Below are 27771 nucleotides of genomic sequence, written 5' to 3'. Positions count from 1 at the left end.
ACAACAGTGGACGCATTAATTCTGGCCTAATGACAATCGCCAAATGTCATGACACTTTTTGGTGTTTTGTGTAACGGGTTGTGTTCATGAGACAATAAAAAGTAAAACATTTTAAAGTTAAAATTATAAATCTTTACGACAAGGCCCACAGAGATCCTCGTGAATGAATAGGGATTCTATATGTAATTCTATAATTAGGCTTATAAAAAAAAGTTGGTGCAAGCATTGCACAGCTGTATTTGGGGAGTTTCTCCCATTCGTCTCTGCAGATCCTCTCAATCTCTGTCAGGTTGGATGGGGAGCGTTGCTGCACATCTATTTTCAGGTCTCTCCAGAGATGTTTGATCGGGTTCATGTCCGGGCTCTGGCCGGGCCACTCAAGGACATTCAGAGACTTGTCCCGAAGTCACTCCTGCGTTGTATTTCGCTGTGTGCTAAAGGTCGTTGTCCTGTTGGAAGGTGAACCTTCACCCCAGTCTGAAGTCCTGAGCGCTCTTCATCAAGGATCTCGCTGTACTTTGCTCCATTCATCTTTGCCTCTATCCTGACTAGCCCCTGCCGCTGAAAAACATGTCCACAGCATGATGCTCCCACCACCATGCTTCACCGTATGGATGGTACCAGGTTTCCTCCAGACGTGAAGCTTTATTTTTAATACATTTGCAAAAAAAAGAGGAAATACCTGGTTTAGCTTTGTCATTATGGAGTATTGTGTGTAGATTGCTCAGTATTTTTTAAATTTTTTAAATCAATTTTAGAATAAGACTGTAACGTAACAAAATGTGAAAAAAGTCAAGGGGTCTGAATACTTTCCCATGGCACTGTATGCGTTTTATTTTTCATCCATTTTTTTTACAAAGTTAGAATTTTCTTCCATTAGAATATTTTGTGTAGATCTTTAAAAAAAAAGATACAATTAAATAGATTTGAATCCCACTTTGTAACAACAAAATGTGGAAAAGGTCAAGGGGTGTGAATACTATCTTAATTTTAAATTAATTCCTAAACATTTCAAAAAACATAAGTTGACATAACATCTCAATTGAATCCATTTTAAATTCAGGCTGTAAATGTGGAAAAAGTCAAGGGGTGTGAATACTTTCTGAAGGCACGGTAAATATATATTCCGGACTCTGACATTGCTCGTTATGATATTTCTTAATTTCTTAGTTTTTATTTTTTGGATTTGTGTATGGTTTTGTATTGTCAGGTATTACTGCACCGTTGGAGCAAGAAATATAAGCCTTTCGCTGCACCTGCGATAACATCTGCGAAATATGTGTACGCAACCAAAAAATGTGATTTGAAGTTACAGACAGTCAGTGACAGACTCCTTGGTAGTGCAGCAAGGAAGTGAGCCAGACAAAGATAGTCAATAACAGTCAGTCAGTGTATAGTACAGTAAGGGAGTGAGCCAGACAAAGATAGTCAATAACAGTCAGTCAGTGTATAGTACAGTAAGGGAGTGAGCCAGACAAAGATAGTCAATAACAGTCAGTCAGTGTATAGTACAGTAAGGGAGTGAGCCAGCCAGCCAGATAGAGAGACCATAGCGGCTACTGTCAGAATGTGCAGGAGGGTAAACAGGGATTACAGATTAATACAGAGACACAGTGCAGCTACTTTTAAATGGTGGCAGTCCTGCTCTGGTCTGCTCTGTTCTCCAACACCATTAAAAACCACTCACTCTGCACTTCTGACAGCCTGAGGTCAAAGTCCACATCACCTTCCTGCCCATTAGGCCTACACTCCAGCTGGATTTCACATGTCGACTAGCCTTATTCACATTTAGTAAATAATCTATAATAAAGTTGTTGATTGGAGCCTGCAAAAACATTTCACAGTTTCAAGGAGAAGTTTCTCTGCATTTCCAAACCACATCCACAGTTCCCAGTTCTCTTTCATTTGAACCCAGAGGATGTCTGTGGAACTGTGGTTGCACCAGCATTACTTCAACTGCAGTAGAACGGAGAAGATAACAAAACATGAAAATACTGCCGTGCTCTAGAAGAACTAACCAAACAGAACACTGAACAATATCGCGTGACTGTACGGTGTAGTGCGATAGATGAAACGGACACACAGGAGGCGGGATATTGCTGCAGTGGACTGTGAATGCCTTACCATTGCATTTGACAGATCTACAGTAGTGGACGAAGTGGAGCGGAATGCAATGCTCAAATTTCAAAGGGAGTGACATTCCATGGAATGGATCAAATTCAAAACCACTGTAATATGGGCGTGGCTGGATGCTGTGCCTCTGATAAAACTGCCATAAAACACACAACAGTAACCCCCCCCCCACCCCTACTATTATCTTGCAAATGCTAGATAATAGTAATACACACTTACTTATATAGTACACTCACTCACCACACTAAAATGTGTATGTATCAGCCCTTGCACATATGTCACGCGAGACTCCTCACTGCTGCAGATGTTCACTCAAAACAAAATCTAGAGCAATAGCTAACTCGGTATACTGTATCCGGGCTGAGTCAGCCCCTCCCAAAGCATGGAAACACTAGCTACAAATTAGGCTACTGTCCATAAGTAGAAGTACATGGATCACATTAGTGAAGACATGGATCAGCTTGGAATATGCTCTTTTGTCAAACATGGAGACAGATGATCAGTTTGAGTGAGGGGTTGGAGGAAGTTGCGATGTACTCAAACTAATGCAAAAGTTAAAGAGTAAACAATTGAACATATTTTCACTTGGATTTGGACGCATATAAAACTAAACCATGACTCGCGACATCCCTTCATAAACCCAGAGCTGAAAGAAATATTGTGTAAAATGGCCCAGTGGCTATCGGCTGGTCTGGGGTCTCTCTTGAGTCAGGGCCAAGCCCTGTAAAAACAGGAAACACTTAACATTATCTGGAGGGGCTTGTGTGGCTAAATGACCATCAGGGCAAAGAAAGACGTGGGACAAACATAACCACCCTCTTCCAAGAGTAAACATTCAGCCCTTATCTCTAACAGGTCTTCCTCGGGAGAACGAGAGGGGCGGGAACAGTTGTCCTCTGAGTAGTGTTCACGAAAATCTGAGTAACGTTCCAAAATCAACTAACTTTTCACAAAACTGTATCAATATTGTTCGTTTTGATCTAATGCAGGATAGGTGGGCCTCTTTTGGTAGTTTGTACTGTATCAAGCTACACACCTGCAATACTTCAAAATTGTGATTTTCAACAAATTGGATTGTTTCATCTGCCTATGAAACTAGCACCATGATAGTCTCCCAACCTAAACCCCAGGGTACAGACAGTATGGTGTCAGCCCATAGGCAGGTTAAACATGTACCATCTCCTATACAATAGGCCGGTCAAACCTGTGAAAAGCATGCACTCTGCTCCCTAAATCACTACACAATGGTCTCTGTTCATAGCCTGGCAGCAGGATAGCACAATGATAGAGAAACTACTCCCTTTTGGGCACATTACATGCTAAATAGACTATGTTTGCCATGAATTACCCTGACAGTATTTTTAAAAAAGGTTATTATTGTAATGTTCCTGAGTGGGTTTTCCTCTAAACACCCCTATCCCTGATGAGTCTGGTTACAGTATGGAGTACAGGGGGACTACTTTATGTATGGGCTGTGAACCTCACCGGATGCGCCGGTCAGAAACCAAACAGGTGAACCCCCTATCAATACTCTCTCTGAGACATACGTGACATCTCAAAAAAGAAGGCTTGTTGTCAAACCGGATAGTATCACATGAAATACTAATCCCCATGACGAATATCAAAACGACTTTTGAATGGAACAGATATGCACAATTTCATCCTAATTCAGCAAAATCCTTTTTCTAACCAGCATGGAGAATTCAAAGAAAATAGACATGAATTAGGTGAAAATAAATGTTCACATCAAATGTTATTCCAAAATCTGTCCTAGACTCAAGTCCACTTCCTGTTCTCTGAGGCCCCGTCTCTCCAATAGAAAAAAACAAACCCAGACTGCAAAGTTGTAATTCCTTCAGCTACACTCAATGTATTTGTTTAGTTTGAGACACTTTATATTAGGAAGAAGGAAATCAGAAGACTGACCCTTAAAACAGTCAACAAAATATGTAGAGCAGAACTTATTTAGTCACAGGTCATGCAAGCACCTGGGTCTCCTAGCTGTACCAAGTATGTAATGATCCTAACTGTGCCACTCCCATTACAGTACAGCAGGCAACTGGGCCAACATCATAAACACACAGTAAATGAAGCTCACTGGGTCACACCAGGTTAGCAGCACAGCGGTCCCTGGTGATAGCAGGGCTCTTTACTGGATAGCAGAGATCAATCATGTATAGGAGGACTTACTGCAGAACAGAAACAAACTACATAAGACCTACTGAGAATTGCAGATGCAACATTTCTGGAAACTGCTTGAGTGTCCCACTCAACAAAGAGGAGGCCATCTTGCAAAGCTCTATCCCGGATGCAATTTCCTGAGGGCAAAAGTACACTTAGACCATAATCTGCAGCCCAAATCGTATAAATAGATTTGACCTGGGGGGGTTATGGAGATTGTGAGAGGGAAAAGCTCGGAAAAAGACACCAAGACACTAGTAAACATTTGATTACGAGTGTATGTTAAGCTCGACATGAAGCAGTCCATGGAAAGTGTGTTCCCTCAACTGTAAATACTGTGAAACAAGGCATGTACTTTCTACACAATAGTCAAGTATATTGGGTGTTCTGTTCTGGATTGCCATCCGAATACACTTTTCCATATGTAGACTTGTTCTCATTCCAATGCTCACAGTTGTGTCACTCAGCCAGCTTCTGGTATTCTCTCTATACTGTTACCTTGCCAACTATTCAGGGATTACTTCTCCACACAATAAGAGCAATGTACTGTATAAGTATTCCTGATGCCTCTGGTATTCTCACTATCGTGCACTGTACTACCATAACGGGTCTGGTCTGAAGGACTTCCACTACGGCCTGCTGGTGAAATCATCAGCCTAGATTTACACAGAGACCACTTAGTGCAGACAGACAGCAACTGTAAAAGTCACTCTCTCTCTCTCTCTTCTCTGGACCCCCAAGGACAAGCAAAACCCAAGAGCCATGATATTAATGTTTGGCTTATGGAGAAAGTTTTACACTGGAGCGCAAACTTGCTACAGGCAATACGGTTTGTTTCTCAGGCTCAGCAAAGACAACTGCACAAAACAAATGATCTGAGGAACAGCCGATGACCCGAGGTCTGACACCACTTCAAGTGCGTCCCTATGGGTATTGCCTGTCTGCCACCACACAGATGCATGTCTGTGTAGAAAGGGTGGCAAGTATCTACAGCATTACGATAAACAATGGAAATGTTCACTTCAAGCACTTCCTAACACAAAGCACATGCACAATGTCCCCAAAACAAGGCATCCTTTCTACTAAATAACAGCTGAAATTGCTTAAGCAATCTCAAATAGGCTCGAGCAGTATACATGACTTTGAAACTCCAAACAGAATAAGGGATTGGAGACCACAGACAAATCAGAGTTAAACAAAGAACATATGGTAGGTTTCAGACAGACTTCCACTCTCAGACATAGCAGTAGTCTCATATTTTTTTTCATACAAAATAGTACATTTTCACATGTACATTATTACCTCACGGTATTAAACCTCTAAATGTGTGTTGAATGCACACCCCCACATTTAGTCAAATTAACTTTATGGCCTATTTAGACTAGCAATTGTAGCTAGGAATCCATTGTGTAGACATCATGCAAAAAATACTCGACTGTATATTGCCATGGCATCAATTACTGCTATATAAACAGAGGGAAGAAATTATAATTTCCACATTTCCTTTTGCGTCAAGTCTCTCAGTCCATCCTCTGGCTTCCCCATCGCCGCAGTGCAGACTGAGCTTGGCCAAATGAACTTCACCGTTTTTCATCTTGTAAAGGTGATGAGTAGCCAAGGCAGGGGTACAGACAAGGGACTGTTGTTGGAAAGCATATGTATGCGTTTGAGAGTAAGAACATCATGTTTTCCCTCACATGTGATCTTGGCGAAGATGCTGGTTTTCTGAACCATTGCAGTTGGTGGGGTTTATTATTGTGCAGGAGAAGCATAAGGTTTATTATTGTGCAGGAGAAGCACAAGGTTTATTATTGTGCAGGAGAAGCACAAGGTTTATTATTGTGCAGGAGAAGCACAAGGTGTATTATTGTGCAGGAGAAGCACAAGGTTTATTATTGTGCAGGAGAAGCACAAGGTTTATTATTGTGCAGGAGAAGCACAAGGTTTATTATTGTGCAGGAGAAGCACAAGGTTTATTATTGTGCAGGAGAAGCACAAGGTTTATTATTGTGCAGGAGAAGCACAAGGTTTATTATTGTGCAGGAGAAGCACAAGGTTTATTATTGTGCAGGAGAAGCACAAGGTTTATTATTGTGCAGGAGAAGCACAAGGTTTTATTATTGTGCAGGAGAAGCACAAGGTTTATTATTGTGCAGGAGAAGCACAAGGTTTATTATTGTGCAGGAGAAGCACAAGGTTTATTATTGTGCAGGAGAAGCACAAGGTTTATTATTGTGCAGGAGAAGCACAAGGTTTATTATTGTGCAGGAGAAGCACAAGGTTTATTATTGTGCAGGAGAAGCACAAGGTTTATTATTGTGCAGGAGAAGCACAAGGTTTATTATTGTGCAGGAGAAGCACAAGGTTTATTATTGTGCAGGAGAAGCACAAGGTTTATTATTGTGCAGGAGAAGCACAAGGTTTATTATTGTGCAGGAGAAGCACAAGGTTTATTATTGTGCAGGAGAAGCACAAGGTTTATTATTGTGCAGGAGAAGCACAAGGTTTATTATTGTGCAGGAGTTTCCTTTCAGTTACGTCCCCAAGGTGAGGCCTAAATGTCGCTTTTGATGCATACAGTAAAAATAAGCCCAGTACTAACACAAATAGCCTTTCCTGTTCAATAAATAAGCCCAGTACTAACACAAATAGCCTTTCCTGTTCAATAAATAAGCCCAGTACTAACACAAATAGCCTTTCCTGTTCAATAAATAAGCCCAGTACTAACACAAATAGCCTTTCCTGTTCAATAAGAAATCCCAGTACTAACACAAATAGCCTTTCCTGTTCAATAAATAAGCCCAGTACTAACACAAATAGCCTTTCCTGTTCAATAAATAAGCAACATTCGACTTAGAAAGCTCCCCATTTCCAGAAACACTGAATGCCTGTTGAGAAATTGCAGGAAAAACAGCTCTCCCTCACAGAAACACATTCATTACTTAGTTTCCTCTTCTCACTCTATGCATTATGGAGGCGCAACTAACAAAATATCAGCTGAATCAGATGGACCAGAGGAGGGATGTTCTGCGAACAAATTGACACTGTTGTCTGACCTTGTCAGTGATCTCACTTCCAAGCTTTTCACCTGGACTCCTTCAGGTCACATGTCATGCCTGCAGTAATGCAAGATGTCCTAAATCCAATAACTCCGTGCGTTAACTTTAAAGGGAGGCCTTCCTTTACATCTCTACTTAAGTTTCTCTTTCTCCCACTACTCTAGTGGCATTCCCTTCATCAGTGATCAGTGGACTGTATCATTACCTCATTCCTGGCGATAATGTAACCGACGCCACAGCCCGAGCTCAGGAACATTTGATTTATTACAACATTATTTATTTTTTTCTCATTGTGACGTTCAAACACAGACAGAATTAGCACCGCGCTCTAAACATCCACAGAGCCATCCTATACCATGCTCCAGGTCAGCGTCAGCTCAACCTAGAATTACTGGGAGTCAAGCCTTCTGTTATTGATCAAGTTCCACTACTTTGTCTCTGCTTCTGTAAACAACTGATAAAGAATCCACGTGGTGCTAGTTTTAATAAACTCCACGTCAGTGTTTGGGCTGTCTCTGAGACCCCCCTCAGACAAGCCTATGGGATCTATCCCCCCCCCACACACCCCACCAGGAAGCCCAGATTAAAGCCCTCCTACACCGGTTTACTGTCACTGTCCCCCCATTAAGAGGCCTTTCAGTAAGACGACAGAGATAAGAGACAGTGTGCGTGTAGCCTGCTCTGTGCTGAGATCATTCAGACAGCCGTGTTTGGTGAGTCGAGGATACATAATCCAGCACACGCATGAATTAGACACAGTCTGGAGGCTAGAGGGGATTGGAGGGGGCGGTATGTTGAGACAAGCCTTTGTTAATCCCTCTGGGCAGCCAGGGCAGGGTAATACATCAACTCCAGTGCAGAAGTATGGTAGTAGGCTAGAGAGTCTGTCTGGGAGGGAGAAGGGTAATGCAGGGACACGGTAGTATGCTGACATGACAACAAGATGAGCATGGTCACACATGGTTGTAATAGCTTCCAGTTTTGTTTACAATTTCTCTTCTCGCGACCGGCCAGACTGTGGGTATTTTCAATAGATATACCACAATAATGACTGGACCAACCTCGAGTACACATGCCAATATCTATATTTCTCCAATACTTCAAATGAGGAATATTGTGAAATGTGTAGGTGTGTGTGTACAAAACTGTTCATGGTAACTCGGCCAGACCAGAAGGTAGCTACTGTAAACCACAGAGACCTTGGGAATAGGGATCTACAAAGACTCTAATAGCATAGTACTTCAGAGGCTTGAACTCCTCCCTGTCCCGCTGCGCCCAGCCAGTCTCATTCCCTTATGCTGCGCCGCTGCCAGATTCTATGATTGGTCACCTGCAGTTTGGCCAGGTCTCAAGCTCTCTCCTGATTGGATCTGTGGTCTAGATACTGCAGCTGTGGATTTCTGATTGGTGACTGGGAGGGAGCAGACTGGATATAACCTGGTTTCTGGGAATGTGCTTGGCCATTAGCCACAGAGACTTACTGAGACAGAAAAAAACAAGGCTCTCACTTTTGTTGCTATCGCCAAATGGGCTTCGACTAAAATGCTAACAATATTCACAGATACATACAAAAAAACATTCATCAGCTCTTCTCCTTTACCACGACCTTATAGCTAGACACTGTAAGACACCTGCTGCTAATAGTTTACAATGGCTACTTTTTTTTTTAACCAGTGAAACTTGTTTTCTTACATGGCTCACTTGATATAACATTTTCCTTCATGCAACGTTAAATCTGTTTAATACCAAGCTGGGAAAGCACATTTACACCACCTGGCTCTGTCAATACAGGCCTACTAGATGATCCAGTTCCAATTTGGGTTGTGAAGGCGCTTGCGTTCCGTAAAACAGCATCAGGTCAACGGAACTGTGTCCAACCTGTATGAGCCAATTGCAACACAGTCGAGCCTAACCAGTAAGACACAGTTGCAGCAACAGAGGCTAATCTGTAACAGAGAGTTGCATACATACTAGATAACTAGACTCAATGAAGGTGTCAGGTAAGGACAGGTCTATAGGGAATTACTGGCTAGTCTGAAAAATATGCACTTGGGCTAGAAGAAACAGGGGGTAGGGGAGGAGGTGCAGGGGGAAGGATAGCTGAGACTAGGATGTATGAACTATAATGACATAGCTGGAAGTGCTGGGCAAGACTTTTCACTTATAATCACTGTAGACACAACTCCACTCCATTCCTGAACATTCTCAGCTGAGTTCCCTGTTGTAAGAGTGATTGACTTGAATGCCTATTGCAAATAGATCATTGTAGATTAAGAAAATCCCGAGAGACACATTTAGCATTGATTTGACAGTTAACATTATCGTAGTCCTTGGATAAAATAGCCATTACATTAAAATGACTTGTTGGCAAATGGCTGACTACATAAAACGATTTATATACTGGCATTCCAGGTCTCCTTGTTTTGTAAAAGAATGAATGTCTGGCTCTGGAATGAATTCCAACACAATCTCAGGCTACCACACAGCCCTAAAATAGAATCAGGAGGATATTTTCTTTCTATTGCCCTTGATTAGCTTGGTATGGCTGAGGGAAGAATGAATGTGGTCTGTGGAGCTAGCTGATCCACAGTAATCCCACTACTCTGACATATGAGGAGGGTTTTCTCAGATTGTATGAGAGGAAAAGTCAAGGCTCATAATGGCACATGGTTCTGGTATTGACTTAGGCTGTCCATCTAAACGCCACATGGAATATGTACAGGCCGATAGCTCAACTTGAGAACCTCTCATGAGCCTCTTCTTAAAACTAGTAGTAGCATGTTAAATTCATAAAATGGGATCAATTGTATACTAAACCAGAATTCAACAAAAATATAATGTATCCATTAATAAAGAAGGCAAGTCTACGGCTGGTTCTGATGGGGTTTTTCCCCGAGTGAGCAGTTTGTTTTGAATGTATTCAGTCCAAGACTCTACCATGACCACCAGTGAACGATGTGTTTCTTGTGAGGATGAGAGTAGAGAACCGGGTCACAGTTTAGGTCATTTTCGATCTACTAACACTAAGGCAACCAGTGGAAAGAGTGAACTGTAGCCAATCTTGAGGACAGAAGAGGAATTTTTAATAGCAAAAAAAACGTGTGAGAAGTGATTAAGTGGGTGTGAAGTAGATGGTCACAGAGATACAGACCGACTGTTCCTAAGCAACCTAATGTGAAAAACACCCACGGGTTGCAACTCCCACTGTTAAACTACATTCATCAGCAATAAGCCATGGTTATGTTTCACCACAAAAGCATCACATCCACGACTCCATTATCTGTGGCATTAATATTTGCATTTAGCCTCACACTTTTATAATTACAAGCTAATAGAGGTATCTAGGGAAATAATTTCCCATCAGATTTGCATAATGCAAGAAAATATACCTCCCATGTATGTCCTATGATTTAAGGCGCACGTCAAGTGCTAAACAAAGTACTTTTCCCACAGATAATCCCAACCTGAAACAGTTTTTGGGCCTCTTGGCAACTCTTAGTATTCCAGTGTCACAGGAGGACTCATCAACTCTTACATATTTCAGTGAAGGTATTCTGCATTTAAATTCTCTGCCTGTCAATAACATAGGAACGGTTCTGAAATGTAAATTGATTTATGAAAACCCAAACTTGAGTGTCCTACTCCCTGACTTTCGGACTTCTCCCCAGCTTCCTGATTAGGTACGTACTCCTCCGAGATGACGGAGGTAGCCAATGTAAAGTGTCTAAAATCGCCCCCCCCCCTTCATGGCCACTCTCTGGCACTAATGCTGTCTGATACAGGTCACCGTGACGACCAATGAGTCATACTCAGTGGAAGCTGCTCACTTCCTGTAGGATCTTTAGAATACTCCCTGCCTGGAAAAGTCACACCCAAATGATTCAGTCACAACTATGGAGAAACAACCTGTTATTGAAATAGCTTTACGGCTGAGGGCTTCATTGCTATGACAGTCACAGAGCCATACGGATGAATGGATGAATGGATGAAAACATTCTGTCAGGCAATAACATACCACCACCACCCAACCCCACTGACAAGTGATGCATGTTCTTACGTCGCTCTTCCTAAACTTTGCTTTAAGGCTCTTCATGTTAAACCTGGTCCATACAGTTTCCCCCCACTTGTCCAGGAGAGGCTCTGAAACGAACAACAACAAAAAATGCATAGTTACACATCTTACACTTTTAATAAGCCTAACTGCTGAAAAAGCTAACTCTAAATAGTATGTAAAGTGCAACAGCGCGAGGCATTAACAAAATGTGAAAATGTAACACTTTGTCAGTGGTCCTTCTGTGGCTCAGTTGGTAGAGCATGGCGCTTGTAACGCCAGGGTAGTGGGTTCGATTCCCGGGACCACCCATACGTAGAATGTATGCACACATGACTGTAAGTCGCTTTGGATAAAAGCGTCAGCTAAATGGCATATATTATTATTATTATTATTGTCGAATTACATGTTAACTTATTTGAGAGTTAGCCCTTATTAGCATTAATATTATGTAACTGTGTAATATTAACAATTTGCAATAGAAACGTGTCTTGCCCTTTGCTCATTATTCTAAAGGCGCCATAGCCTATCCAGCACTAATGAATGAAAACAAACTCATGGGACTGAAGTTTTTGGCTGCTACAAAGTATCAAGCGAGCGCTCAAGTCCCATGGCACGTTGGACGTGATTTTGAGGTTGTCTACAGTAGCCTGTAGCAATAGATTACTGAATATAATGGCTACATTAGTGCACAATGTTCAACGGCATTGTTTTTGATTCTTTTTTTATCCGATACATTTGTTTCATTCAACCAAACTTGCTCGTTAGCGAAAGATACGAACAGCTAGCGAGCTAACAGTTAATTCAGTCTAGCATCAACTTCGTAAATATGAACACTGGACACTTACCCTATAAAAGTTGGACTCACAGAGGAATAGCCTGCTCTTGATAGACTACAAAACCTGTTCAATGCAGAGTTGACTAAATTGTCAGTCGGTAGAAATCTATTCAAATAGCATCGACACATAGAAAAGGAGTGGCTAATATGAACAAATAAGACCACCAAGATAGGCTATGCTGGCTTGGTTCAGGCAGAATACATTAAAAGTTGGGCTATTCAAGTCCCTGTCGCTTGACCGGGAGCTCTCTGATTGTTCAACGGGTTGAAAGGGTGACGTCATTCTTCCCTCGTGACCAAACTCTTCTGCATATTCCCATTCATGAATAAACATTTTGTACAATACATGTGCAATTCAATTATAGTCTTGCTTTTATTTCAATTACAGGAGTAAAAACTGTTTACAACACCGACATCGGGGCGATCACACATCTCTACCACTGTAGAGAAGAAAAGCGTCTACACGAAATCACACTACATTTCTGCAGATTAGTGATGGGCATTCCGACTCTTCTCAGTGAGCGGGCTCGTTCGGCTCAGCTCACCACAAAGAGCCGGTTCTTTTGGCTCCCAAACGGCTCTTTAAAAAAAATACGTTTTGTATTTTTTCAAGTCAAACAGTTTGCGATAGTTTGACTATGATTGGTGTTAAAACAATTCTAATTAAAGTATTAATTGAAATCATACTCTACCTTAACCAAAACGTATTTAAAAATGCATTGGTTTGTTATGAAAAAAGAATGCTATTAAACATTTGCATTTAAAGTATAACTTTTTAATGAATATAACAAAGTGCATACAAATCTAACCATTCAAAACGAATACAATCTGAACAGCATAATATAATATTGCACCATATCAAAGAGAAATAAATAACAATTTGCAAAACTGCAGCATCCCACAAAGTGAAATAAATGTAAAAAAGAAGGATGCTATTACACATGTGCATTTAAAGTATAACTTTCTAATGTATATAAACAAAGTGCATATAAATGTACCTATTCAAAACGAATACAATCTGAACAACATAAAAATATAATATTGCACCATTTCAAAGAAAAATAAATAACAATGTGCAAAACTGCAGCATCCCAGTTAAAACATTAAACTGGTCCCTCTTTTCTCTCTCTTCTTTATTGCCATGTTATAACCAGCAGCACAGACCAATGCTGACCATATTTTGCTTTCATAAGAGATTTGCATTCAGAAATGCAAGCCGCCTCACTTTCGAGGGGCTGATGCGGTTTCTTCTCTCAGTAATTATTTGTCCCGGTTTTGAGAAGACCCTCTCATAGGGAACGGATGTGGCCACAGTGCAGTCTCCCTGTCATGACTTTAGTAAGCCGTGGGTAGACAGAGGCCTTGTTCTTTCACCAGCTCAGAGGATCTGCAGATCTTTGGAGGCGGGGCTCCTCCAATTAGGATCGGACCTCCATTATGACATCTGCTGAGGGATTCCTTCGTGCTGCATTCCCAGTTGCTCTCTCGTCAAACAGCATCCAAACAGCAGACGTTTGTGGCACTACTGCTGGTGCTTCTGCTCCATCTGATCCCTCTTCTTCCTGTTGTCCCTGCCTGCTGATGGGGTTATACTAAGAGCCTCATCAATCGCTCTGGCATCACTGAAGGCTAACTTCTTAAACCTGGGGTCAAGTGCAGCAGTTTCTGATAGCACTTGATTATATTCCATTCCGTGGAACTTTCTGTCCATTGATGAACATAGGGTGTCCATCAACTCTGTCACATGTCCTGTGGTTACATTTGCTTGTCTCTGGCGGCTGGCTGTGATTAGCTGCAGATGCTTACACAGGAGTATCATTTTGTTCATGTTTTGTCTACTGATACAACATTCTCATCTACTGCTCATATATATATATATATATATATATGTATAATAATGGATTAAATAATGATGTAGTAATAACTGCTTACTGTACCTCTCTCCACTGAACTCCACTGTAACCTGCTCAAAGGGTTCCAGGACTCCCCCCCCCACCACCACCACCTCCCATTCCTCTTGCGTCAGAGCATCAACAGGTGCATTGACAAAGGCTAGGGTAAAGATGATGGCATCCTTTGACTCAAGAAACCGCTTCAACATATAAAATATTGAATTCCACCTTGTAATGCCGTCTTGTTTAGGCCTCAGCTTAGACATCCCCATCTGGCATTGTGTAGACTTTAGTTTTTCAGCACCTACTATGTTCCTGTGTATAACACAGATGCTTTAACTTTGTCCACAGTGGGCTTCATCACCTTCAGAGCATCTCTTACAATCAGGTTGATTGTGTGGGCAAGACATGGCATTCAAATTCTCATGGCTTTGGTCATGTTAGCTGCATCATCGCTAACTTAACAGACCATTTTTCCATCTACTTGCCATTCTCTGGCCACTCTCAACAGTTCCTCTGCCAAGTTCTCTGTGGTGTGTCTGTCGCTGAACTCATAGCAGTCCAGAAGATAGCTAGACATCGAAAAATCTTCAATGAAGTGACATGTAACTGACATGTAAGAAGTGGCTACCCTTGATGTCTAGCAGTCAGTGGTAAGGCAAACTGCAGTAGCTTTTTGGACTCTTTCCTGCACTGAAGCCTGTGTGCTCTCGTACAGTTGTGGAATAAGTGATTTTGAAAGGGTGTTCCTGCATGGAATTGTGTACATTGTATTTAGACTATTGCTATAATTTCTAAAACCATTGTCCTCCACGATTGAAAATGGCTGGAAATCGGTGGCAATCATTTTAGCCAATGCAATATCAATTTGGCCTTGTTTTTTACAGACATGGACATTGGCATAAACTGGTTCATAGAAGACTGCGTTGCTGTGGGTCGCGGAGTAGGCCTACTTGACTGAGTGGCTCCACCACTATCACTGGCAGGCCCGCTAGTTTCTCAAAGCTCCGCTACAGCTAGCTTCACAGTTGGGTGCACAGTTCGCATATGCCTGTGTAGGTTGTGTGTAGAACCGGCTTTATATGAGATTTTGTTTTGGCAAATTCTACACTGTGCTCTAACGTTGTCTACATTATTAAAATGCATCCAAATGCTATTGTGCTTCCAACTCATTTTCCAGCTGTTGTTTTCACAGCTGTCCTTACTCTCTCTCCTCTGCTGCTAAGTGTGTGACGGTGAGTGAGTTGGCTCGGCCCTCCCTCACGCATCTTTGGTTCATTGGTTGACACTGCGTGTCTGATTGACAGGAACAACAGGTGAGGCTGTTAGTCTGACCAGACAGTCAGAACGAATGTGTGTGCTTGAGTATTTAGGCCTATATTATTTTATTTATTTTTTAGTTCTTTGAATTAGTTAATTCCCTTCATTTAAATCTTTGAATTATTCATATCTTCATTTTTGTATATATTCTTTTAATAGTTTCGGCTCTTCTGATATGCAAGCCGGCTTCCAACGTTCACCTACAAGAGCCGGCTCTTAGAGCCGACCCATCACTACTGCAGATTCAATTTCTGCACTCTCTTGAAGGCTGCGCCACGTGTTGGAGCACAAAAATAGCAACAGTCCTGTCTGTATAAACTCCAAATAGACTTTGTAGTACAGTTGGCCGGGCAGTCAGTGTTGTGCAGTTCTGTCTATTTTTCTGCTTTGCCCACCAATGCACATCTTTTTTTACTTCTGATACGGTTGGCTATGTCTGCTTTGATGCTCTGTCTATATCCCACGTAAACAACTGTGATATGATAACTCTCTTCTCCTCGGCAGCATGGTTTATTACAATCACAAACATTTAAAAACCATACTTCAGGGCATTTTGAATCATCCATGAATCCATGTTACAAAGACATTTGGCTGGATTAATGAAACAACAAAAGCTGCCTTAAGCAGTGGTGGCCTACATCTGTCGAAATACTAATCCACGTTGCCATAGGCTTTCACCGGCCTGGTTATGTTGTATATTTACAGTAGGCCTATGTCAACTGGAATGTTAATACTGTGTTGGACAACTTCCTATGGGTCCCCACGACCAGGACTGAAGAACAGCCTATCCCAGACCCTACCTAACCCCAATTTTGTTTCAGCATGTTGGAAATTGAGCCAACTCTACCGTGAAGACTACTGGAGGAGTATCACTGTATGTCTCAATCATGATGTAACGGCAGTGAAATATCCTCCACTGAGGGTTTTGTGGCAAAACTGTCGGAGATTAATGAGGTCATGAGCAAAAAAGGGATTGATGTGTGTAGATCTACTATTATCCTATTTCTTTAACTAAAACTGTTAACAGAGATGGGACATTTCTGCACCAAAACTTTCCTTCTATGCACCTTTTTCTTGTCAGGTTTGGCATTCCTCACTCAAAATCATCCATAAAACATGCCATTAATTTCAACTAATACTCACCCTGAGATTGCATCAATACTGCAGTTGTGTGATGTTACTCTGTGTGAGGCACTTTCTTAAATACTTTGTCCAGTAGATGGTGATAATGCTCTGTAATTTCCTCTCTACTCTCGTTCATCAGTATGGCGCTGAGGCCTGTGAGTCGTAAAGTGCAAGATGCTCTGCTCTGGAGATATATAACCATTGTGAACATAGCGGACCTGGCTATTAGATTGCCACTCTCTGGTCTCCCTTGGCTCAGAGATGAGATTGCTTGGCTGAGTCATAGTGGGCTGAAGTATGAACCCACAATTAGGCTTCTGCTCTCTGATTGAATCAACTGTCAGACATGTTACGGTATGTGTTTCTCATACTTACATTGATTGAAGCGTTTTACTTTGACATGACACACCCACAGAAAACAATCTCATGACAGGAGTGAGCTCTAAAAATGGTATTGAATTCCCTATGTTTTTATCTTGATATTTTTCGCAATTTCCCCAGGTTTTTGGGGCATAAGTTTGGTACTGAAAGCTGCAATCCTCCAGCAAAGATACTTCTGCTCCCATGAGTCTCTACTCCCATGAGTCTCTACTCTACATTGTCGTCCTCTTCATCCATTATTAGTCTGATGTCAGTGTTATAGTATTTTTAAAATCAAGAACATCTCTATATTAGTTTTAGAAATAATGGTAGCCAATGAGAAGTGTTGTTGTTGAAAAACAGTTGTCCCTCAAGCTATCCGCTTGAACTCAGCAGGGTGGCTTTGCTTGTTTTTTTGATTTTGTAAATGACTAAGTGACATGATCTATTTTACTGCGTAATGAAATATATTTTGCAGACAACACAAAAGTGAATAGTTGTTATTGTGCTTGTCTTTGCTGTGGTCTTTGCAGTTCATTCTTGCCCTCTGACTCTTTACATATTTGTATAATGTGAATGTGTGCTGTGCTGCACTTACCAAAGCATTTAAATGGTTTCAACAGAGGGCATCCAATGCTTAATGTTTATCTCAGCTTGAGAATGCATGGAAATTCTTCACACAATTTTTCAGTGAAACATGCATCCTCTAGAACAGTGGCGATTTTAGCATGTAACACATTTTTGGGGGGGATGCATGCCAACAAAGTCACTACACAACACTAAACAATACATGAATTGCACTATAACAGTGACAAATTGTGCGCACAAAGTTTTAGGGCTTACAGTCCCAAAACCTTACCACTGCTACACCTGGCTATCAGCGGAGCCTTGTCTGGCAGTGAAACAGTTCATTCAGCCTAATTTACTACTTTTAAAAAGAACATAGCTGATATGATTGACTTGCTTAAATAAATATGTTTTCTACTGACAATTGAGATGTACAAACTATGGCATAAGAGGACGACAAGCGGATAAGAGGCAGACAAGCGGATAAGAGGCAATCCGTAATTTCGATTAAGACATTAATGAGCGAGCTAGGACAAACGTTGTCAATATAAGTATTTGTTCAGCACTTTTTTAAATGTACAGCGACAGAATTCAGAACATGCATTACAGCATTACAGCATTCTCCCTGTACATCAAGTCAGAACCATAAGATAAATCAAGGGGGCATATAAGCAGACAATTAAAGCTCTTACAATATTCAATGATTACATTTATTTAAAACAGGTTATATGCTACGTGTGCACCACCAAGTCAGAACAGTAGGAAAAATTAAGAGGGGAAAATGGACCAAATTATTAGGGTGAGGCACATGGGCTACTAACAGCTTACTACACAAAACACACTTTCTTAGCTACAGTATACATATCTCCCTGGCATATTACACATTTTTGGACTCACCTTGTTGTGCTGTGCTCACTTGAACAGGAAGGTCCTTCGTGGGCAGATTTTGTCATCAAACTTTGTCATCAAAGTATGGCATTCTCTGGATTTATGGTGCGTTCAAGACAACTGGGAATTCAGGAAAAAACAAGGTTGAATCATGATGACAGCAGTGATCTTCAGGTCGTAGCTCTAGAAAGAACCCAGAGTTTCCGACTAACAATTCCGATTTGGATGACCGTTCAAAATGTATTATCCCAGTCGGAGCTAGTTTTTTCCCGAGTTCCCAGTTGTCTTGAAATCAGATTTCCCTGTTCTGAGTTTCCAGTTGTTTTCAGCACAGCAGAAATTATGCTAGATTTGACAGCATGGCCAATGTTGAATGTTTACCATTTTAAGCTTGTAAACGAGACCCTTAAACCCAGAATTGGGACCACACACCCACTCCACTGAATAGCAGGCTAGGGATTGCTTTGCAATGCTTGCAGTTAGCCACTGATTACCTCCAAACCACTCATTGTTGAATTTACAATTTCCAACTTGTTATGTAATGTTTATGTCCAATGGCCGATGAGCCCCGATATGTTTTATCTATAATTTCTCTTCATTATTTATTTTCATATGACAAGGATAAAAAATAATTTGCCAGTAGATTGTCGACTTGATTCATGATGATGACTGCTAGCTAAAATGTTGAAAGTATCAGTCCAATCAAAGCTACTGTAGAGATAACGTGATTTGATGTAATTTTATCTGTGGCCAATGACCTTGAGCCTTCTTGGATGGGCACTTCTAATGTAACTCTATGGCAGCACCCAAGGCTATTGAATTTTCGACCTCTACCCTTAATTTTGGCAGTGACGTAGTGTCCCCATGAGTGACAGAACACTGAGCCAATCACAGTGCAACTAGAGAACATTAGCAACCCCTACACTCCGTATTTTCCGGTGGCAACCCCACCACCACAGAAACACCTGCATTTTGGAGCTGTCTTACTCAAGAAAGCAAAAAAGAGACCATGGTTGTATATAGCTTTATTAACTCAATTATTTATTTTATTTTTTTACATGTTTGCAAACTAATATGTGACACGTTTTAATGTCAAAATAACAAGCAAAACAAGCAAACCCACCCACAAAAAAAATGTGGGGCTCAAATTGTTACTTTTTTTGTTATTGTTTCTTTGCTAAAAATGTGGGGCTCACATTGTTAGGCATAGAAATGTAACCAAGCTGTGTGACCCACACAAGCAGATATACAGTTGTAGCCTGACGCCCATGGACAGTTCAAGCTATAAAAAACAGAAATGCCGGCGAGGTAATGGATATACCTAAAGCTGATGTCCTACAGAGATGTGCAACAGAGAAACCTTGTTTGACACATTGAGATCCAGCAAAGACAACCGCTCTCCCTAAAGGAAATACATAAATGACGGGTTGCCACTGCTCTAGAAGGAAAAAGAAAACTGTCAGGAAAAAGTGAACACCACTATAGTTGCAGTTACTCTTTATATATTAAACAGAGAGGCAAACGGGTGATGACAGAAACACATGTATTGTATGAGCCTTAGGGGCCTAGGAGCTGGACTGTATTTGATTCAGGTTCAAACAATCTATGGTCTGACCCATTATATCCTTACAGTATGTCAACATTGGTGGTATTTGATTGATGTTTGATGATCTTGTGGATCCAATCCAGGTGTCTTTTGGAGAACCGGGTGTATACTCCAGGCTTCTTGGGGTTGCCACAGCCCAGTCCCCCAGAAACCAAGCCTACAAAGGCTTTCTTACACTCCAACGGACCACCAGAATCCCCCTGGAAAAGGTCAACAAACATTTGACCTTTCATGCAGGTTAACATGGATGTTGGTTGGACCAACTAGAGCTCATGGCATGTGACTGGTTCAAAGGGTAATGCAACAAATTCCCATGACAAAAATACCCACACAGTCAGTATCTTGCAACAAAATGGTAATATATGTAGTTAGATCTATCAGTTCCCCCACAAACCTTACCTTGCAAGCATCTGCCTGTCTTTTGTTGTTGCTAGCACAGAGCATGTCCTGGGTGATCACAGGGTTTCTGTTGTAGAAGCAGTCACAGAGCTTCCTGTCCAGTATGTCCACCTCCGCCACCTGCAGTGTGTCTGACGGCATGCTACCCGTAGCACTTACCACCCCCCATCCTGTCACCTGGCACTGTGTGCCAACCTGGAGGTCTTTGCCAGACTTTGAAACCTCTTTCACCTTCACTGCCTTGCTGTTTACCTTGACTTTCATCTTCAGCTGTAAGAACAAAACACCCCCTACTGTTAAGCATCAGGTGATTAGCTTGTGAAGATGACATGCAGACTTGGCGTATCTTGCGCTGCGTGATGCAAGCGTCCTCATGTCATCTTCAATAAACAAATAGAGTTGAAGTCGGAGGTTTACATACACTTAGGTTGGAGTCATTAAAACTAGTTTTTTCCATCACTCCACAAATTTCTTGTTAACAAACTATAGTTTTGGCAAGTCGATTAGAACATCTACTTTGTGCATGACGCAAGTATTTCTCCCAACAATTGTTTACAGACCGATTATTTAACTTATAATTCATTGTATCACAATTCCAGTGGGTCAGAAGTTTACATACAATAGGTTGACTGTGCCTTTTAAACTGCTTGGAAAATTCCAGGAAATTATGTCACGGCTTTAGAAGCTTCTGATAGGCTAATTGACATCATTTGAGTCAATTGGAGGTGTACCTATGGATGTATTTCAAGTCCTACCTTCAAACTCAGTGCCTCTTTGCTTGACATCATGGGAAAATCAAAATAAATCAGCCAAGACCTCAGAATTTTTTTTTAGACCTCCACAAGTCTGGTTCATCCTTTCTAAACGCCTGGTTCAGCAATTTCCAAACACCTGAAGGTACCACGTTCATCTGTACTAACAATAGTACGCAAGTATAAACACCATGGGGGGCCTCCCGGGTGGCGCAGTGGTTAAAGGCCACCAGAGACTCTGGGTTCGCGCCCAGGCTCTGTCGTAACCGGCCACGACCGGGAGGTCTGTGGGGTGATGCACAATTGGCCTAGCCCCGTCCGGGTTAGGGAGGGGTTGGCCGGTAGGGATATCCTTGTCTCAACGGGCACCAGTGACTCCTGTGGCGGGCCAGGCGCAGTACCCGCTAACCAAGGTGCACGGTGTTTCCTCCGACACATTGGTGCGGCTGGCTTCCAGGTTGGATGCGCACTGTGTTAAGAAGCAGTGTGGCTTGGTTGGGTTGTGTATCGGAGGACGCATGACTTTCAACCTTCGTCTCTCCCGAGCCTTACGGGAGTTGTAGCGATGAGACAAGATAATAGCTACTAAACAATTGGATACCACGAAATTGGGGAGAAAACGGGCTAAAAAAAACAAAAAAACAAAAATTTAAAAAAGTTTAAACACCATGGGACCATGCAGCCATCATACCGCTCAGGAAGGAGACGCGTTCTGTCTCCTAGAGATTAACGTACTTTGGTGCAAAAAGTGTAAATCAATCCCAGAACAACAGCAAAGGACCTTGTGAAGATGCTGGAGGAAATAGGTACAAAAGTATCTATCAACAGTAAAAATTGTCCTATATCGACATAACCTGAAAGGCCGCTAAGCAAGGAAGAAGCCACTGCTCCAAAATCGCCATAAAAAAGCCAGAGTACGGTTTGCAACTGCACATGGGGACAAAGTTCGTACTTTTTGGAGAAATGTCCTCTGGTCTGATGAAGCAAAAATAGAACGGCTTGGCCATAATGACCATCGTTATGTTTGGAGGAAAGAGGGGGAAGCTTGCAAGCCGAAGAACACCATCCCAACCGTGAAGCACAGGGGTGGCAGCATCATGTTGTAGGGGTGCTTTGCTGCAGGAGGAACTGGTGCACTTCACAAAATAGATGGCTTCATCAGGAAGGAAAATTATGTGGATATATTGATGCGACATCTCAAGACATCAGTCAGGAAGTTAAAGCTTGGTCGCAAATGGGTCTTCCAAATGGACAATGACCCCAAGCATACTTCCAAAGTTGTGGCAGAATGGACAATAAAGGACAACAAATTCAAGGTATTGGAGTGGCCATCACAAAGCCCTGACCTCAATCGTATAGAACATTTGTGGGCAGCACTGAGAAAGCGTGTGCGAGCAAGGAGGCCTACAAACCTGATTCAGTTACACCAGCTCTGTCAGGAGGAATGGGAATTCACCCAATTTATTGTGGGAAGCTTGTGGAAGGCTACCCGAAACGTTTGGCCCAAGTTAAACAATTCAAAGGCAATGCTACCAAATACTAATTGAGTGTATGTAAACTTCTGACCCACTGGGAATGTGATGAAAGAAATAAAATATGAAATAAATCATTCTCTATGCTATTATTCTGACATTTCACATTCTTAAAATAAAGTGGTGATCCTAACTGACCAAAGACAGGGAATTGTTACTAGGATTAAATGTCAGGAATTGTGAAAAAATGACCAACTAACGAGGCACAGCACCCCAGAGTGCATGCTTTTGCTGTGATTAATTCACCTTGATTAACATGATGTCATCTTCCTTGGTTCTGTCACTGTAGGTGCCAGGCACATAGTACTCCTCAATGGCTACACGCTGTGTGTTTTTGCTGCTTGTCAGAGAGTGAGCTCCAAGGAGGGCTTCCACGAATTTCTTAGACTCACCGAAGACACTGAAATTCAAGACCACGTTTTTCTTGCTCACATTACATAATTTCCTCTGAGCTGCCGTTTCCAAATACTTTATCCACATGCAAATGAGGTAAAAGCAAAACAAAAAGCACTTATTTTCTAAGCATGGTGTATGTACATGTCTGTATGTCTTTTTCTATGGTTTTAAATGTCTGTTTGTACATAATGTTTTCATCCAATTAGCTTTCAGATAAATCTGGTGCAACGTATCACTTCTCATACTCTGACACTTATGTTTTGTTGTACACTGTCCCTGCCAAATAAACGTTATAAATAAAAATAAAGATGGTGTCCTTGCCTGAACTCAGTAATTGAGATATTAACATGGTGTTAAATCCAAGTTATCAGCAAATTAACCTACCCCTTACAGTGAGCTGCCGTCAGAACCCACTGGTCTCGGATCAGAGTGCCCCCACATATGTGATTGTTCTTGACCTGAAGGGACACCATCCACGGCCTGGAGTGAGGCTTGACCTCATGTCCCCCCACGATTGTAACCTCAGAGCAAGCTGAGAGAAGAAGACATCATCATTGCAATGTGTCACAATAGACACAGCAGCACAGCGCTTTAGAGTGGCACATCGTGAAACACAGCCAGGCACAGGTTGAAAGATAGACATAAAAGTTCATTGCCCTTACCTGCTAATTTCCAAACAGAGACAATCAAGAGGGTGGTTTGCAGCAGTGGTCCCCCAAAACGTATGATTCTGCTGAATCTCTCCATCTCAACTCACTGAGTCCATGGAAGAAGGCACATTTTATGAGTGTTCAGTAGGAGAGATAAGGGGGCTGAGATGGCTCTGCTTTTGCTGTGAGGTTTCTCTTGTGGTTTGTACAAACACATCTGCTGTTCACAACACCTGCAGACAATGCCTTGGTTTTGACACCTTTGCTCTCTCACTGTTACACGGCTTGAAAAATATGTGAACCTGAGCTGGAGAAATGTGTCATGTGTTTTAGCATTTTATAATTAAGAACAGAGTAAACATTGAAGTGGTGTACAAGATAAGTGGATAAAGGTTTGATTTAAGGAGGAACTTCTGAGATAAGTTCACGACATGCTCAAATGAGTGCTACACCACTGGGCACAGACGCCAGTTCAAAGTCTAGTTTTGATTTACATTTGGTTGAGTTATCAACTAATGTGAATTCAACGTGAAATCAACAAACAGTTTTACCCTGTCATTAGATTGAGGTTAAAAGTTGGGTGAAAAAAATACACAATTCCTTTATGTCAATGAGTTTTTGCAAATCCAATCAGTTTTCCACGTTGAGTCAACGTCATCACATTGATGAAAATTTTTTATGACGTGGAAACAACGTTGATTCAACCAGTTTTTGCCCAGTGGGGTGCTAGAATGTTATTAATCTTGCTTTTATAGGACACCTGTCTAGGCTGTGGAGATAAACCATTCTGGCTGTTTCCTCTGAGACTGTAACACTGTTGTTTTAGAAGCAGCTTGAGAGAAGAGCTTTCTTCCCAGCTCAGCGTTGCTTAGTCAGACACTGCAGAGCATGCTTCCTGTCAACACTGTTCACTCACACCTTTTTTGTCTTCACCCCTTGAGATCACACACTTGAGGTATACATTTTTTTCATGACTGTTAATTACATACCTCAATGCTCATAACAGACAGCGATGTACAATTTCCTTGCAAAACCGACAGTGTGAGTTTGAAGACTTGATTTACTCTCTGTGATGTTTTTCTACAGAAATCTCTAATATGTCGAATGATGTTAAATATATTGTCTTGCTTTATACATTGTCATTCTTGAAATGGCAGCGCTGTGTAAGTTTAACATCACAACTGTGCCAAATTTTACACTGGCAAATTAGCCACTTTTAAAAGCCTTTGACACTGACACTCAGGGGTTGTCTGCTTTGAATGCTATGTTTTTTTATGCAGAAAACCTTGGCCATGTCACAGACTAACCAGGCTACAACCCCCAGTTTCCTTTAAAAAACGTTACCTCTCGAGTCTATTATTGAGAGCTTAAACAAAAAGCTGAGAACCATGTTTTCTCTTGTTAGAAAATGTCAGAATCACAGAAGTCAATACCATTGAACAGATGGTTCAGAATCTCTTATTTTCACCCAAATAGGCACAGACATTCAAATCACACCGAGTTAAAAGTGGAAGTGTGTTGAACTGCTGAAAAGTTACATCAGGAAAAAAAAAACACTGTCACCCACTTGCCCTGCGACAGAGTTTGGTAGGCTGCTACCTTTAAGTTCCGTGACGTCCCTATGAGGGGGTTATTTTCCCGCCGTGCAACAGTAGATCACCTTTCATCTCATTCCAGAACGATTTGAAGGAGAGTTTACCTGAGATAAAAGTGTCTTGCTTAATCTATTATTAATGAACGTATATGTCTCTGTGTAAGGCCTACCTCACACCTGTATATTATACACATATTCATCTTTATACTGTCTGTGGTGAGTTTTTCATCTTCAAGCCGTTTTAATGTTGTTTTCCTGTTAGTTCTATCAAAGCAAACAAACAGACCATTAACTATCAATAACTTAACGTCATATAACACCATGGCCGGAATGTTCTTTATGCTGTGCCAAAAGATGTACAACACACCTCCCAATCTGGTTCCTTGGACACTCAACGTTGACATGTACATTGACGGGTTCAATGCAAAGCAACTACAGTTCAGAATGTCTTTGTTCTACTTTAACCACAGATGCTATGGGTGTATAACCAAATGGCTGGTGATGAAATAACACTAAAGGGAGTGTACTGCAACCTTTATAAAAGATGAAGATAGCCGACTGCAACTGGCCAAATGTTACAGTTGCTGTGAGACACAAAAACACGCCAGATGACCTGGGACCAAGAGCACTGAACTGGTGAATTCAGATCACCAGTTCAGAGCGTAAGGCTTACCGTTCAAACAAGGTATAGGGACTATGTTGTGTGTATGACTTGTGGATAACAACCCCCTATCCCCACTTCTGAGTTGAAGATGATAGACAAAAAAGAAACTAAGAGTTTACAATACAGCACACAACACATGATCTTTCGCTTACTGTTTTATCATATTGATAATAACCGAACAGGGCATTATACCTCAAAAGAAACTGGACACAAACAACAGAGATGAGGCTACTTACTGTATGTATTATTCCCACACATTTCCCCAAGGCAAGAACATGAAGGATAGAAGATAAAAGACATGTTTAAAAGCCCATCAGACACAGCTCCTTCTCTGACCAGCTCTATTGCCATGACCATCCATTAGCCTTGAGGTAAACAAAACTAGAATAGTCTGAATGAATTGACCATGAATTGATACCTGTGCATTATCACCTGCCAAATACTGTACTTCATTTCTAACTAAATATAACAAGTTGGGAAAAAAAATACTAAAATAAAAGGAAAAGCTCACTACCTCCTGGGTATAACTAATATTATAGTTTGGATGTAAAATACCTCACACACTTTCCTAGAGGTACTTCTTATCATGTAAATGTAGTTGAAAACAGCAGGGAAAGCACTCTATTCAACTCTAACAAAGTTGTTATATTGCTTTTTCACTTCCAAGTCTCTCACTGAAATAATTGTAAAAACATGGTGGTGTCCAGCTGTCATCTTTCAGCTGAATATGTGTTTTCAAAGAAAGGTGGTACAATTGAATCAAAGGGACGTGTTATAAGTTTCAATGCCACAAGAGTATGTGAAAGAGGTTGCCAAGTGACAATGACAGAGGCCTTTCTCAAGAGGAGGAGATAGTAAAGAATTACAGGCAGGCCTTGAAGTGAGGCACTCACACCTTGACAATGCCTTTCAAATCCTTCCGTTGGGATTGCTATGTGTGTGTGTGTGTGTGTGTGTGTGTGTGTGTGTGTGTGTGTGTGTGTGTGTGTGTGTGTGTGTGTGTGTGTGTGTGTGTGTGTGTGTGTGTGTGTGTGTGTGTGTGTGTGTGTGTGTGTGTGTGTGTGTGTGTGTGTGTGTGTGTGTGTGTGTGTGTGCATGTGTGCATGCGTGGGTGTGTGAAAGAGAGAGATGGGGTCTTGATAAAGCCTTTGGACGTGTGCTTCTACCGTTGAGGAACAGGTTTTCTCTCTGGGACTAAAATTTAAGCTTTTCATTAAGAGGTGAATATGCTGTAGCTTCACACTATGCCACTCAAAGCCTTCACCAGCGAAGCACAGTTCTCTGTTGAAAACAACTGCTTTCTTCTCCTTTCATCTCTTACTTTTCATCACTGCTCCAAGTACCACAGAGAGGACAAACCACCAAAACAAAAATAACTGAATCAGTTAACATGACATGTCTTACGGAAGATTAAAACATTTCCTTTGATGGTATGGCTGTTGTCAGCATCTGATGTCTTCCCTTTTCAAGACTGTACGACTTCTATCAGATTTCATAATCCTTTTAAAACCATGCGTGTAACCCTGCTCATCCCAACTACCAGACTCTCACTATAGTAGATAAATAAATAAAAACATTCTCACAGATCATTCTGCATGCATACTAATAACTGTGCTGAGACTTGCTGAATAGCTTCATTTTGACTCTTCAACAAAAGCAGTCAACTGATGATTGCCACCTTGTGGTGTCTTGCCCAAACAGCAGCGAGCTTGAACTTGATACAGTATCTTTGAAAGTTGACATTTAGATGGTGCACAATATTGA

The 27771-nt window shown here is 41.4% G+C and overlaps 2 protein-coding genes across 2 annotated transcripts in view; both read right to left on the bottom strand.

Moving 5' to 3' along the window:
- rai14 (retinoic acid induced 14) overlaps positions 1-12538 on the bottom strand; it is a 44669-nt gene extending 32131 nt beyond the window's left edge. The window contains exons 1-2 of the mRNA XM_052525824.1: positions 12273-12538; positions 11431-11513 (exon numbers count right to left, since the gene is read on the bottom strand). Coding sequence (XP_052381784.1) covers positions 11431-11466 — 36 coding nt within the window. The 5' untranslated portion in view covers positions 11467-11513; positions 12273-12538. The remainder of the gene's footprint in view (positions 1-11430; positions 11514-12272) is intronic.
- Positions 12539-19422: 6884 nt separating this feature from the next.
- On the bottom strand, positions 19423-23967 carry LOC118387745 (granzyme K). Its single transcript, XM_035776418.2, has 5 exons — positions 23762-23967; positions 23484-23631; positions 22950-23103; positions 20420-20689; positions 19423-20220 (listed from the first exon to the last, which is right to left on the bottom strand). Exons 1-5 carry the CDS (start codon positions 23844-23846, stop codon positions 20041-20043), a joined length of 837 nt encoding a protein of 278 aa, XP_035632311.1. The 5' UTR covers positions 23847-23967; the 3' UTR covers positions 19423-20040.
- Between the last annotated feature and the right edge of the window lie 3804 nt (positions 23968-27771).

The sequence above is a fragment of the Oncorhynchus keta genome, chromosome 9, assembly GCF_023373465.1.
Source record: "Oncorhynchus keta strain PuntledgeMale-10-30-2019 chromosome 9, Oket_V2, whole genome shotgun sequence".
Lineage (NCBI taxonomy): Eukaryota > Metazoa > Chordata > Actinopteri > Salmoniformes > Salmonidae > Oncorhynchus > Oncorhynchus keta.
Note: the sequence above shows the minus strand (reverse complement) of the source record. Positions and strands in the feature narration are given on the sequence as shown.

Excerpts from the sequence above, each read along its gene's own strand:
- LOC118387745 (XM_035776418.2), bottom strand. The coding sequence starts at position 23,846 with ATGGAGAGATTCAGCAGAATCATACGTTTTGGGGGACCACTGCTGCAA. Across the intron at positions 20,690-22,949 it reads ATGACATCATGTTAATCAAG|CTGAAGATGAAAGTCAAGGT; the intron begins GTGAATTAATCA and ends TTGTTCTTACAG. Across the intron at positions 20,221-20,419 it reads GACAGGCAGATGCTTGCAAG|GGGGATTCTGGTGGTCCGTT; the intron begins GTAAGGTTTGTG and ends GACCTTTTCCAG.